The sequence below is a fragment of the Gossypium raimondii genome, chromosome 8 (genome assembly GCF_025698545.1).
Source record: "Gossypium raimondii isolate GPD5lz chromosome 8, ASM2569854v1, whole genome shotgun sequence".
NCBI classification, from domain to species: domain Eukaryota; kingdom Viridiplantae; phylum Streptophyta; class Magnoliopsida; order Malvales; family Malvaceae; genus Gossypium; species Gossypium raimondii.
This window is the reverse complement of record NC_068572.1, coordinates 57,572,348-57,587,279: the sequence shown is the minus strand read 5'-3', so window position 1 is coordinate 57,587,279 and position 14,932 is coordinate 57,572,348. Positions and strand designations below refer to the sequence as shown.

Sequence of the window (14,932 nt, the reverse complement as noted above, 5' to 3'; positions counted from 1 at the left end):
TTTCATGCCATCTATATTTAATATTTTTAAAAATTAAAAGAAGAAGAAGAAGAAGAAGATTTATAAAATATAAAACTCAAAAAAAGTGAAATATTCATTTTAATATTTATTACTTCAAAAAAATCTCAAAAAATTTATTATTCTATTTTTGGAATTTAATCTATATTACAAATTTTCAATTACATTGTACTGGAAAACGTTACTTTTATAATAATTTTACCAAATTTATCTTCCATTAACCAAATACCTCTTAAAATATATGAAGAATGGTGTGTATTTATTTGAATTTAACCAAATTAGTGTTCATGATTATAAGCATTTGAATTGAAGTTGATGAATGTAGAATTTAGCAGAGGTAAAAAAGTTCTATTTTCATAAAAATAAAATAATTAAAAAAAATGTTGAGAGAATAAATAAAATAATAAGTGGGATTTGAAAGAGAGAATGAGTGATGCCCAAAGTGGGGTGAGGAGCAACGCTGACAAGTGGGTGTAAGAAAGGGAAGAGGGGCCTAGTCATTCTTCTGAGCCAGAGGGGGATGGATGGATGCCTCGGCACTTGCACCATGCATTTCAACAATCAATACCCCTTTTCCTAGACCTGTTTCTGTTACATTAGGGGTTTGTGTTTGGACTTTTAAGTCCCTATAGCGATAGCCTCTTATTTCGCCATTATAATATACTCTTTTATTATTCTCGTTTTGTGTGTTTCAGTACAGTGTGTAGAAAGAAGGTGACAGAGTCTCAGGTCCCCAGCTGAGGTTCTCCAGCTTCGAGGAAGGGGGCCTTTACCTTTGCCTTGGGCCTTAATTTGTCTCTTTCTTTCCTTTTCTAGTTCTGGATTTCATTTATTAAAATTTGGGGACACCAATATGAATGCTCTCAGAAATTCAATTAAATCCCCTGTTTTTCTTTAATAATATGTTTCTCCACTCGGAAAAACCAAAACCTGGTCTTTTTCGTCATATTTCTCCTTTTTATTCCGTTTCTTACACTTCTTCATCTGCCTCCCTAGTCCGACTCTGACACAACAAGTCAAATCTACCATACATCCTTTTTGGCCTGTTTTGGGATCCTGGGTCCTACCCCTGCTTCCTCTCATTGGAGATCAATTTAATGTCCCTTATATATACTTTAATCAAAATTATTAATTTATTCCTAAGTTACATTAAATGTTTAGTAAATTTTATATTTTAATTATTATAACTTTATCATTAAACTGTATAGAAATTATGTAGTGAGATTTTGCGATCACCTTCATAGTTGTATTCTAATAATCTTAACACAATCTAACCTCCTCCTCTAATAAAGAAACATATAGAATTAAACCTTTTTCTCTCTTTTTTTCAATTTTATGATTTAATTTTTCTTAAAATGACCTCAAACTTCGTAGCTTTAAATTTGAAACTTTAAAGGAGAAGCTCTTTGATCTCTGTCCACTGTCATCAAATGGATGTTCATCTTCCCAACAAACTTTCTCCCTAGGTTCTCTTTAGCTTTGGCTGAAACATGAGACTTTTTTTCTTTTTTATTTTCTAGTATTTGTGTTTGCTTTGATTGTTGGTTTGAGGTAAGGTGTATGAATATTTTGATTATATATTTTATTGGCTTATGAATTTGGGTGAAGAATATGTAACAGCTTAATTTTCAGTGGTGTCGAAAATACTGATTCGAGACCACTAAATCCGATCAGTGAATTTTAAAATTTAATAAATTAATAATTATGGGTCAAGTGTGAATTTAGAAAAAAATTTGAATTAGTGAATTTTGTGATTTAAAAAGTATTTAATAGGTAAATTGGTCTAAAATGAGGTATCGAGACCTCAAATTCATAAGTTGAGCCATAAATATTTATAAATATTTATGGAGTGTCATTAAGTTAGTATAAAAGTTTCGTTAGAAAATTTTAACGTTTGGATAGTCAATTAATTAAAAAGAACTAAATTGAAAATTGTGTAAAATTTGTTAAATTGTGATTAAATAGCTTAAGTGGCTAATAAGGAGGGATTTAAAAGACAATTAGGCCCCAATTATATGGGTTGGACGGTTGGGCAAGAAAAATCAGCAAGAAAGTAAGGAGAAACAAGGGCAAAATTGGAAACTTTACAAATTAAATATATAAAACAAAGACAAAAGTGAAAAATCTAGAGATTTCTTCATAATTTATCAGCAAAAACGCCATAGGAGGTCTGAAACAAGCTGGTTTCTCATATTTTTATACCATGTGAGTTAAATTCTTACTTTTTCTTTGAAATTTTTATGTTTTGTGACTTTTACAACTAGGTACAACTATTGAATTCATTAGTTTTTGATTCCATGGGTGATTTTGTAAGTTACTATGAATAAGTTCTGGAAGTTTATGATGAATTAATATATATTTGAAGTTTTAATTTCATTATATTATGATTTTATTAAGTGATTTTAGCATAAAATGATTTTTAGGACCTAATTGTGAAAGAGTTAGAATTTGGGGTTTTGTACTAAAATTATGAATATAAAAGGCTGTACAGTAGTATAAAATGATTAGAAAAGTGTTATTTGAGGAGAAATTTGTTCAATTAAAGTGTTAAGCGAGTAGGGATTAAATTGTAAAAAATTGTAAATTTTTGGGGTAAAAGTGTAATTTTGAAAATTGAAAGGCATAAATGGTGAAATGAATTAGTATTGAATTAGATGCTAATAAATGGAAAATTTTATATTATAGATCGGGAATCCGAAGATAAACGCGGAAAGAGAAAGTATCAAACTAGTATTTGAACTTTTACAACTCCTACAAATTGGCCCAGGTAAGTTCATACGGCTGAACTTTTATGATTAATTGTTAATGTGGGAATGACATATTGTATCAATTTGTATATTTTTGTTGAATTATGATTATGGTAAAAATGAGAAAATAATGAGATTGTTAGTTTAAATTAAGGGATACGCAGGATTGAGTACATACGTTTGGTAATCAGTGATGAATTGGCGAATAAGTCCATGGTGAATCCATGGAAAATTGTGAAAAGTAGGTATGGTGTTTCAGTGAAGAAAACCATACTGGGTTGTGAAAAGTAGGTATGGTGTTTCAATGAAGAAAACCATACTGAGTTGTGAAAAGTAGGTATGGTATTTCAGTGAAGGAAACCATACCGAGTTATAGCATTGTAAAATATTCAAGCAAATCGTGGCACCGGGAAAACGATGTACTCAAATCCGTAAGACGATCCTTAATTTGAAAAATATTTAAAAATGCAATTGAAGCTAAATGTTAGAATATAAGTTGACATCTGATATTGAGTTCGATTAAGTAAATTCATTATTTGAGATTGTGGTTGGCAGGAAATGTTGAATTTTTATTTGTTTATTAATATTGTTAGTGAAATTTTGGTAAGATTTTATTATTAGCCTATGAACTTACTAAGCTTTCTACAAGCTTACTTGTGTGTGTTTATTGTTTCTTGTAGATTGATATATATGTTCGGAGGATCAGATCTACATCAACGATCACACTATCCAGATTTAATCTGGTAGATTTTGTTAAACAACTTTTTGATTTATATGGCATGTATTGGGACTTGGTCATTTTGTGTGTATTCTTATGATATGGCTAAGGAGTAGCAAGTAAATTTTCGATAATGAATTAACTATTGAATTGGTTATATAAGAACGTGATTTGTGTTGTGTATGCTTAAATGATAGTTAATACAAATAAATTATAAAAGTGTAAAAATTTTGCAATGGAACCGTTTTTGAACAACAGCATTGACGTGATTTTGAAAAATCACCAAAAATGGTGGAAATTGAATTAGAGAGTGAATAAGATATAGAATTAAAGCTGAATGAGTCTAGTCTTAGGGAAAATTTACGGATCTAAATTTCAAGTTTCGTAACTCGAGTTATAATTAAATTAGTGACTGTTGCGCAGGTGGACAGTTTTATTGTGAATAGTGAAATAAATTGTTTTAATTTGATTAAGTATTCGGAAAATTTTTAATGTTCCCGGTTTGGACCCGAACCGTTTTTATTGCATGATTTAGGGTATTAAGATTCCTTTTTAGCGACATATTGAATAGACGTGAGTGAATTAATTTTAAAAGCAAATTTTTATGCTCCGAACTAGTAAGTTAAGTCAGGTAATGCCTCGTGCTCGACTCCGGCAACGGTCTCGGGTAAGGGGTGTTACAGAAGAAGTGATGATCGGATTAAGTAGGAAAGGTTGCTGAGTTGGTTGAGTCAGAAGAGAGACACGGGGACAACAATGGCTTTACTAGAGTTTGGGCTTGAGTTGTTATTGATATTGTTTGGATTATCAAGTTATGGAATAATGGTGCAAATACTAAGTGACCAAAGTATAAACTTGTAAACTTAATAAAAGTTTACTAACCAACTCGAGCTTGTAATTAAACCCGAGCAAAGAATGTCATATTTTCGAGTCAATCACCTCAACAAAGTTTAAATTATTCATTCACATTCTACTCATTATTTAGCCCTATCTAAGGTTATTTAAATTGACTTGTCACATTTTCGGACTATAGTATTTTAGATTTGAAATTGGACTATCTCGACACTTTGGCTCTTATGTCTCGAGACCTGGAACAAGGGATCCACAAATCAAGTTGTAAACATTTTAGAAACAATATCTAAACATCCTTATTTTATTCTCATCCATTGTTGGTCTCTTTTTAAGCTTAAAATTTCACTAAAGGTCAATCTAATATTCACAAGTTCATTTTAACTTTTCATACATATTAGCGATTTCATCTTTTGTATCAACTTCTTATCATTACAACTCTTCTATTATTCTTCCTCCTTTCTATTCCACATCCTATATGTACATGAATATATACATATATATATGTAAATATTTAACCATCTTTTCAAATCTTCCCTATTTCGCTACTAGACAACTTTAACCATTTACAACTTAATATTATTTATCTTTTGTACATAATCCGTATAACATTGTCATTTATTTCTTTTGAAGTTAGACTTATTAAGATTTTTAGACATATAAAATTCATCTCCTAACTATTTTTGTATGAATTTTAATGATTTTTCAAAGTTAGAACAGCGAATCCCAAAATTCATTTAACATTGTCTTTGTAAAATGCATATATCCCATTCAATACAATCCCAATGTTTACACCGTTTTTTTGTACAAAACTAAATTCATTAAAATTTAATTTCATACTTGGTTCATCATTTAACTCATCTTCTAAAGTTTTTGGTGAATTTTCGGTTAAGCTACTGATGTTGTCTAGAAACTGTTTTAGTGATAATATTTACTTTTTCATGGTTCTTTGAATTAACTTTCATTTAAACGTACATAACCTGTAACACCCCTAACCCACATCTGTCACCGGAATAGGGTTTTAGAGCATTGACGAAGCTTATCGATCAAACAAACATAAATTTCAAACATTTATTATGATATTATATTCAAGTCAAAAACCAATTAAACTCATACATATTGTCCCTTATTTGAGCCCTCGAAGCCCAAAATACATGTTTGAAACAAATCGGGACTAATTTGAAAACTTAGAGAATTTTTCGAAAAATAATAAAAAATTTTAAAACTGCAGGGTTCACACGGCCATGTGGTCAGGCTATGTGACTCACATGGTCAGGAGACACGCCCGTGTCTCAGGCAGTGTAGGTATTCGAAATAGGGGCATACGGCCGTGCCCTAGCCCGTGTTTGTACCTGTGTAGCTCTCTAACTTGGGTCACACGGCCAAGCCACACGCTAATGTGCCAGGCCGTGTGCCCTTTCAAAATGGCCTCGCATGCTTGTGTGTTAGCCTTGTGTCTCACACGGCCCAATCACACGCCCGTGTGTCTGGCCGTGCAGACTCAAAATGTACCTTAAACAACAAGTTTGTCATTCCTTGCAAGCTTGCACACTAAGCAACTCAAAAATTATTCGTTTAATTATTTCAAATCACAATCAAACACATTTAAAACATGTCAAAACAATCATCCTAAGTGCCTAACCAATGTACCCTCATTGGTACCACAATTATTTCATTATTTCATATCATCAAAACATCATTCAAATCCAAATTATAAACATACCTAATTCAATCCATTTTCCTAGTTTATGAATACTTAAACACCAATTAAACATGCCATAATATAGCTTTAACACAAACACATATTTATATGTTTATAACCAACCAACATTAAACTTATAATCTCATTACAATTAATTCACAAAATATCTAATAGTTAGACACCCTAGGTACATGCCAACACAAAAGGATAAACATCACCACGTTTGAGATCGGGACTGTTGTTGGATGTTGAATTGGTGATCAAAATTAAGTACCTAATCTGCGCACGGAAAACTAAACTGTACGTTGAGTAAAACTCAATGGTATTTCTATAATCCGAATATTTAAAAACAAAACAATATAACTGCAACACCCCTAACCCACATCTATCGCCAAAATAGGGTTTCAGAGCATTACCGAAACTTATCGATCAAACAGACATAAATTTATACTTTGATATCACATAATATTCAAGTCAAAAACCAATTAAATTCATACATAATGTCTCTTATTTGAGTCCTCGAGGCCCAAAAGACGTGTTAGAAACAAATCGAGACTAAATCGGGTACTCCAGGAATTTTTCGCAAAATTTCAAAAATTTTCCTAGGTGTAGAGGACACGCCCATGTGTTAGCCGTGTGTCTCACAAGGTCCAGTCACACGCCTGTGTGTCTGGCCGTGTAGACTCAAAATATACCTTTAACAACAAGTTTACTATTCCCTGCAAGCTTAAACAATAAGTAACTCAAAAACAATTCGTTTAACCAATTCAAAACACAATTAAACACTTCCAAAATATGTCAAAACAATCATCCTAGGTGTCTTACCAATGTATCCTCATAGGTACCACAATTATATAATCAAAACATATCAATAAAAACATCATTCAAATCTAATTTGTAAACATGCCAAATTCAATCTATTTTACCTATTTCATGTCATTTAAACATTAACTTGTCATAATATGACCTCAAACATAAACACATATTTATATGTATATAACCATCCAATATTAACTTATAATCTTATTTACAATCAATCCATAAAATGATTAATATTTAGACACCTTAGGTACATGCCGACACAAAAGGAAAAACATCACCACGTTTGAGTTTGGGATCTTTGTTGGATACTGAATCGATGATCAAAATTAAATGCCTAACCTGCGCACGAAAAATAAAACTGTACGCTGAGTAAAAACTCAGTGGTATTTCTATAATCCGAATATTTAAAAATAAAACAATATAATATGTATAATAAAATGTTAAGCACAATTGAACATTTAAAACCATACAATACTAAATTTTCCATCACTTGCTATAGAAATAGTTTTTCACAATTTTAATCACATTTCATTTATACAATTGCTTTATCCATAACGCAATTGCTTCATCCATACCATATTCAGTTCACTATTCCACTTAATTTCTCATATCATTCCATTTCAATATCAATTATAAGACTTTATTATTCATTTACCCCTATTAACATGACTCGGACTCGGACGGATACATGGATCCAACCAAAACACACCAGTTTGGCACTTAGAGCCTTATCGAATAATTCGAATTAATAAATTGATACCCAGTGTCTCATCAGTTAAACTGAAGTAAATAGACACCTAGTGCCTCATCGAATTAATCTGAAGTAATAAATTGACACCCAGTGTCTCATCGACTCAAAGTCGAAGAAATCCCTGAACTCTTCTAATCCTATGGCATGCCATCTATATCCAACTCAGCTCGATATAGATAATAGTGTTTCAATTCACTTTCCAAATACAACCAATATTCATTTCAATTCAAATAATAAATATATTCAATATATATACCAATTCAATCAGTATAAATTCAATAAATTCATCACATACTAAATCAATCCATTTAAATTGTAAAACACAATAATTCGCACCTTAATCACTTACCATAACATTTAATTAAAATACAACAATTAATAATTAGATTCGGATTATAGAAATACAAACCAGAAATTTCGAGCTATTCCTCGTCGACTTTATCTTTTCCCTTTTTAGTCGAGAGTTCCAGTACGACATTAGCTACGGAATTAAAACAATTAAAATTCATCAATACAATACAATTTCACATTGAATATTTCAATTTTTATTCAACTTTTGTCTAAATTCTAATTTAGTCCCTAAACCGAGACTAACTTTATTTCTTCAAAACTAATTCCATATTTTTATCCAATTTCCACTTTAGACTAAATTTAACTCTCTAATTTCACTCAAATCCTAAATTTCAAAATTTTTACAATTTAGCCTCTAATACTCAAAACTTATAATTTATTTTACAATTCAATCCTTTTTCATTGCTAACTTAAAATTCTATCAATTTAATCCCAAATGCTTAAATTATTCAACATGAACAACATCTAAAATTCAATATTTTCTAACATTTCAACATAGGTTAAGTAGTATCTAATACTAGGATTCTAAAAACATAAAAATTTAGAAATACAAACTAGAAATTCCAAGGTATTCATTGTCGACATTATCTTTTCCCTTTTTAGTCGAGGATTCCGATCTGACGTTAGCTCGAAATTAAAACAATTAAAATTCATCAATACAACACAATTAAATTTTATATTTAATATTTCAATTTTACTCAATATTTGCCTAAATTCCAATTTAATCCCTAAATCGAGACTAACTTTTATTCTTCACATTTAATTCCTTATTTTCATGTAAATTCCACTTTAGACTAAATTTAACTCCTATTTTCACTTAAATTCCTAAATTTATAATTTTTACTATTTAGTCCCTATTACTCAAAATTTACAATTTATTCTACAATTCAATCCTTTTTCATTTCTAACTTAAAATCTATCAATTTAATCCCTAATACTAACATTATTCAACATTAACAACACTTAAAAACTCAATAATTTCTAAAATTTTGGCATAGCTCGAGTACTATTTAACACCAGGATTCCAAAAAAATAAAGTTACAGGAAAAAAAGAACTAAATTGACTAACCAATAGAACTTGGAAACTTTGAAACCCCTAGCCTTGTCTTTCTCCTTTCTTTCTTTCCCTTTTTCTTTTTCTTTTTCTTTCTTTCTTTCTTTCTTTCTTTCTTTATTTTTATTACTTATTTTATTATTATAATATAATATATATATTTAATAATTAAGATTTAATATTATAATATTATAATATATATTTTAACTTTAAATTTTTATAATAATATACACCTTATGGCCCATCATTTTAAGACAATGACATAATTGCTTCTTTAGCCCTTTAATTTTTTTAATCTATAATTCAACTTTCACCCTTTATGCAATTTAGTCCTTTTACCTAATTACTCTTAATTCATGCAAATTTACTTAACCAAAACCTAATTAACTACACAACTAACTTTGTAAATATTTCTAATAAATATTTACGAGTCTAATTTATGAAAACAGAGTCCCAAAAATGCACTTTCTGACACCTGTGACTATCGGTCGTTACATAATCATTATACTTTTGATTACTATTCAATTTAGTCATTTATATTTATATGTTGATATCATATTCATTTCTTTACCTTCAAACTTCTCAAAATACAATTCATATTTCTCTCTTTCACTTGAAACTTGGTGTTTCTACAAATCATACTTCTTCAAATATGCTCTCTCTACTATTTCATTTAAAATTTACATATCTTGCATTTAATTCATAACATATTTAACTTAACTCATTGAGATGTAAGTAAAGTTAATATGAAAGCTTACCTCTTTTGACAAGAATTTATTCTCTTTTGCTTCTCTTCCATTTCTTTCTCAACTTCATCACTATCCTTCTCTTTTCTTTTAGTTTTCTTCACTTCTATCTACTAATTTCTTGCTTCTAAGTTGTGGAATATACCCCAGATGTATTTCTATCAAAACACGTCTTTTCAATTACCTTCAATATCACTTAACCTTCACTTCAAACACTTGTAATTTCTATTCTATTACCTTCGCCTATTCGCACACATATGTTCCCAATTTTAATATCATTCTCGACTTAGGGGATACTTGGGATATTACAAGATATTTCTTATTGAACTAGATTCCGCAGAAGTAAAGAAACCGAACTGCGTAAACAAACTTCTTATGTTTTAAATTTTTATTGTTTTTAGTTGGTGGTTAAAGAAATGCCCACTGCCTTGAGTGAAGTACAATTTAATTATGAGCAATGGTTTTATCATTTCATCTAGCAATAACAACCTTACGTTCTTATTTGTATCAGTAATGGCCTTACATTCGCATCCCAATTTTTCTCTTAATGACCCTCGTATTTACAATCTGACCTATACATAGAATTTTAGCTCGTATCAGATTTTGATTCTCAATATATTGTGTAGTTCAAACTATTTCTTCTTGAAACTTCATGAAAAATTGTTTAGAATTTAATTCAAGTTCTTTAAAAAAAATTTGGGTAAATTTCACTTCCATGCAAAAAAATGAGCAAGATCTTTTGTTACCTGTTTGGTGAAGAAAATGACGGAAAATAAAAAGAAAAAGGAAAGAGTTTTGAGATATCTTATATATATATATATATATATATATATATATATATTATAAGCACATGAAATTCTCATACTTTTTCCTTATTTAATGACATATCTAGATGTTGCTTAAATAAATAATTTTTCCAATAGATTGGGAAATATTAATTATTGAAATTTGATAATTTAAAATTTTAATATATTTATGAAATTTATTTAAAAATAAAATTAAAAATTATCTAAAATAATATCCCAAACAACACATTTCATATTTAAAATTTAACACTGTTAGCCATAAGGGACAACATGTATAACAAAATCCAAAATTAGTTATCTGATTGGGATGCCAAATTCAACATCATAGTTAAAATTAAGTGAATATTACTACATTACTTAAAGGGATAGATGGTATTAAGATTATCGGCTCAAAATATTTATGAACCAAACTTGAAATATTATGCCAAAATGTAAGATTACCAATAACAATGTAATATGATTTGGACCAAGCACCCCCTTAGAATTACATCAAATAAACTAAGCAAACAGAACCTAATTAAGCTTTCAAGCATCCACAGGAAGATTAATAGTGTCTGCTTTACCGTTGCCGAGATCATGCGACCTTAAAAGCTATTGTTTCCTCGTCATTCTCAAGTAACCTGCGCGCTTGAATCTCCATGTTTTTGAATGCCTACTAATCTTTTTCTTTCTAAAGGTAATAATTGTAGGGATCCCTATGGCTCTGATCGATGCTCTACCTTTGAGTTTGGATATGGCCCAACACATTCTCATCCCATTTAGTCAAGCAAATAAGGAAGTATATTGCCAAGTGTAATCAAGACTTCCAAACCTCTAAACTTAGACCTTTTCCCCTTGTTAGAACATTGATTGTATGAGCAGTGTTGCAATACTAGTTTGGAATCGTATTACTTGCTTGAGTTGTGAACTTTGACTTATTATAATTTTGCTATTTAGGCTAAAATCGTGTTATGCAACAAATATAGGATCAATATGTAAAAATAAAACTAGTTGATCTCTTAAAGAGTCATTGGATTAGGAAAGCTGGTCACATGCTTTATGAGTAGAGTTTTAATCTGGAAAACTCTTGATCAATTTTGAAGACTTAATAAGAATCTATCTAAGAAGATGAGATAGAAGGGATAAAAGATTTTTATAAGAAGACAATATTTGGCATTTAATTAGAGGATATGTTTAAAAAAGTATAGATGAATTGAAGCTACATCAAGGTTTTACCTATAAAAGTCGTTGGAATCCTCCTTCATGTAGACGCAAAAGAATACTACTTTGAGGAATTGAGGAACTACTTGGTGTTTGTGGTTATGAGCCTTGTGTGAGAAGGGTTAGAGTGAAAGTGAGTGCATACAAGATGTACATCTTGGAAAAGTAAGCTTGGAGTAAATTGGGCTGGTTAGGAAATATTGTATCGTAGATTTATTCTCTAAGAAAGCCCCCCAAACAAACAACTAATAAAATAATTCATAATTAGATGTACTCACTGTTAGCTCCTTTCTAGAATGTGAGCTTGAAATTTTAAACTGTTGAGAATTTTTATTATTATTAATTATACTACTAAATTGATATTAGAATAATAATTTATTAATATTATTATCTGATAATAATTTTTGAAAGGTGATATGAATATCAAAAGTTATTCTTGAGCCCATGGATGTGATGGACTTAGTTTACCACAAGGCCCATATTCTCGATCTAAAGCTAAGCAGTTGAAAGCTCAACTCAATGTGTTGGTACTAGAATGAGTGTCAAAAGACTTTCAAAAGAAGAGATTGGAAGGGTCAAACATTCAAGATAGTGTTTCATGTTGTTACAAGGATGTAAGTTCAAGTAGTGCGGTTAAATGGACGTTTTTAATAAGCCTGCAAGAGACCCAAATGTGAAGAGATGAGCCACGCACACATTTAATAGAGAATGAGGTCATTTGGGTTGTTTAAGTTTAATTCAAGGCTTCATTTAGGTCATTTGGGTTAAAATAGTTTATTTATAGATAGGCCCACTTAATATTATTTTAAGCTACTTTTTAGCATTATTTAAATGATAAATAATCACAAAAATTAGTCCATTATTTTAAGACGAATGCATTTTGATTTAGTATGAGTTAATAGCCTCTATTCTAATGGATAAAGAGTTAGGATATACTTTAACTTTTGTCCATGAATTTTACGTTTACCTAAAAGAGTTCGAGGTAGCTTGAATTGTATGGCTTAGGTGCCTATAAATTTAGTTTGTTAATGAAAATACCCTAGAGTTCTTGAGAAGAAATTTCAATTTTCTAAACTTGAAGGATTGTTTGCCATTCTCCTACATAATTGTCTTTAGTAAAACATCTTGTTTCAAGGAGGAACACTCTTTCACTTCTCTGTTCTCTCAATCTATTTTATTTTAATTAGCCCTTATCTTCATCTTATCATTAATCCATCCTATCCGCCGCCTTGTTAAAAGATTTAATTGATTTTTTATTTTATATTTTTGCATAAATAAACAGTCTGATACGAATTTTTGTTGATGAAAAGACCAAATTGATTAAAAATTTAACTTGAAGGACTTAATTGATTTTTTTAAATTTTTTTCTCATTCATGGGTTAAGTCTAAGACCGCCATGAAACTTCTAAGTTGTGGGCCGAAAGAGAATCAAATGGGCCATTACAAAATGCCCACAATGACCCCATTCCTTATCCGAGGACCACTAATATTATAATAAAAAATAAATAAACGAGGTGAAAGAAAATCAATTTCCCTCTATTTGGTATATTATATATATATAAGAAACAAATAAATTAAAATATTATTATAAAAATTGATTTAAATTGAATAAGAATTTTCTTCTAACCTTTGAAATGGTTAAATTTTTTAAATCGTTTTAGAATAAATTAAGAAATAGTAATATTAATATACTTTATTCTTTATTTTTTATAAATTTATATTTAATGTCTCGATAAAAATTAATATACATGCTTTTTACATTCAACCTTAAGTTTTAGATCCATATTTCAATTATCACACAAGTTAAAATGACATCAACTGAATTAAAAATGATAAAAAAAGAAATTTATAATTTTACAAAGTAACAAATATTTATATGAAAATATTTTGGTTTTTTATATATTTATATAAAATATTATTATAGTGTGAGACCTTAATTTCTAAAGTTTAAAGTCATTTAATTTTTATATATTTCTTACATGCCGTGGGTGTGCTAATACTTAATATGATTTTCTCGTACTTCAAGTTGCCATGGAGGATTATTTTCTTTGTATTGCTATACAAATATATCCAAGAAAAATGAGGGGAAAAAAACGTACTAGTTCATTTGAACAAAGGGAAGAGAAGCTAATTAGAGTTTTAAGTCCAAAGAGACTCTCTCTTGAGAGCCGATGGATCTTGGATTACATTGCTGGAAGAAGAAGAAGAAGCGAAGTTGAGGTATTGGGATATGTTATCCAAGTTATTAGTGGCTGCAAGGAAGGACTTGTCATCTTGTTGCATTTGAGTTGGCATAGGCATTGGCAAGGCCGATTCCTGTTGCATCCGAATGCAAAGCATCTCCGTCTGAGCCACCGCCAGCTGCATTTGCAACTGTGATACTTGATTTTCAAGGTAGGATATGGCTCCCACGCATCCATATACAGGGTCCCTCACTCTTGCATTTGCTTCATAAACTAAACTACTTACAGCATCCGCTCTCTGCTGAACCGGCAGCTCCTGCATGTAAGTCAGATTTACAACAACATATACATTGTATAATTCAACCAAACCAAAACAAAAGACGACACTTTTGGAACTACATGTACCAAGCATGCATTTCTATAAGTAAATGATAATATATAGCGTAGGAATTTAGAAAGAAACCTGCAACATTTTGCTGACATTGCTAGCACCAAAGACTCTGTGAACAATAGCAAACTTGTGAGGGTCATCAGAAGGGAAGTAAGGAGCAAAGATGCAATCCTTTGCGCAGCGACGCCTCAAGAGTTTGCACGAGGCGCATGGTGAAGAACCTCCCATTTTCTCTACCTCTCTGATGATCTCCTGATACTAGCCAAAGAAGAGAACTCAATATATGATTCCAAAACAACAAAGCCTAGTGCTGAAGAAAATGGTGATTAAAATGGGTATTTATAAAGGCAGGGGGTGAAGACTGGGGATTCATTCCACCTATGTTTCTTGATTAAATTTGGATGGAATTGACTTAGGAGGCCCAGGATTAGTAGATAACTACTGTACAAACACGCTTTAAATGTTAAAAAAATTATGTAAAAATATATTATTAAAAGTGTGTATATAAAAATAAGTTTTGGTTGGATCGGAAAAATTAAAATTATAATAGGTTATGTTCAAATATTATTTTATATAATTTTTTTCATTTTATAT

General features: G+C 30.2%; 1 protein-coding gene and 1 long non-coding RNA gene across 2 annotated transcripts; one reads left to right on the top strand and one right to left on the bottom strand.

The window, feature by feature from the left end:
- The first annotated feature begins 2,152 nt into the window (after nucleotides 1-2,152).
- On the top strand, nucleotides 2,153-3,662 carry LOC128042879 (uncharacterized). The gene is made up of 3 exons (XR_008198389.1): nucleotides 2,153-2,223; nucleotides 2,704-2,785; nucleotides 3,446-3,662. It is a non-coding gene; the product is annotated as an uncharacterized LOC128042879 (long non-coding RNA).
- A 10,188-nt stretch (nucleotides 3,663-13,850) lies between these two features.
- LOC105793707 (LOB domain-containing protein 12) lies at nucleotides 13,851-14,631 on the bottom strand. Its single transcript, XM_012622551.2, has 2 exons — nucleotides 14,411-14,631; nucleotides 13,851-14,263 (listed from the first exon to the last, which is right to left on the bottom strand). Exons 1-2 carry the CDS (start codon nucleotides 14,564-14,566, stop codon nucleotides 13,904-13,906), a joined length of 516 nt encoding a protein of 171 aa, XP_012478005.1. The 5' UTR covers nucleotides 14,567-14,631; the 3' UTR covers nucleotides 13,851-13,903.
- Between the last annotated feature and the right edge of the window lie 301 nt (nucleotides 14,632-14,932).

What these genes read in the sequence shown, in the direction of transcription:
- LOC105793707 (XM_012622551.2), bottom strand. Translation starts at nt 14,566, where the DNA reads ATGGGAGGTTCTTCACCATGCGCCTCGTGCAAACTCTTGAGGCGTCGC. An exon ending in ATGTCAGCAAAATGTTGCAG is followed by an intron (nt 14,264 to 14,410) that starts GTTTCTTTCTAA and finishes ACTTACATGCAG; the next exon opens with GAGCTGCCGGTTCAGCAGAG.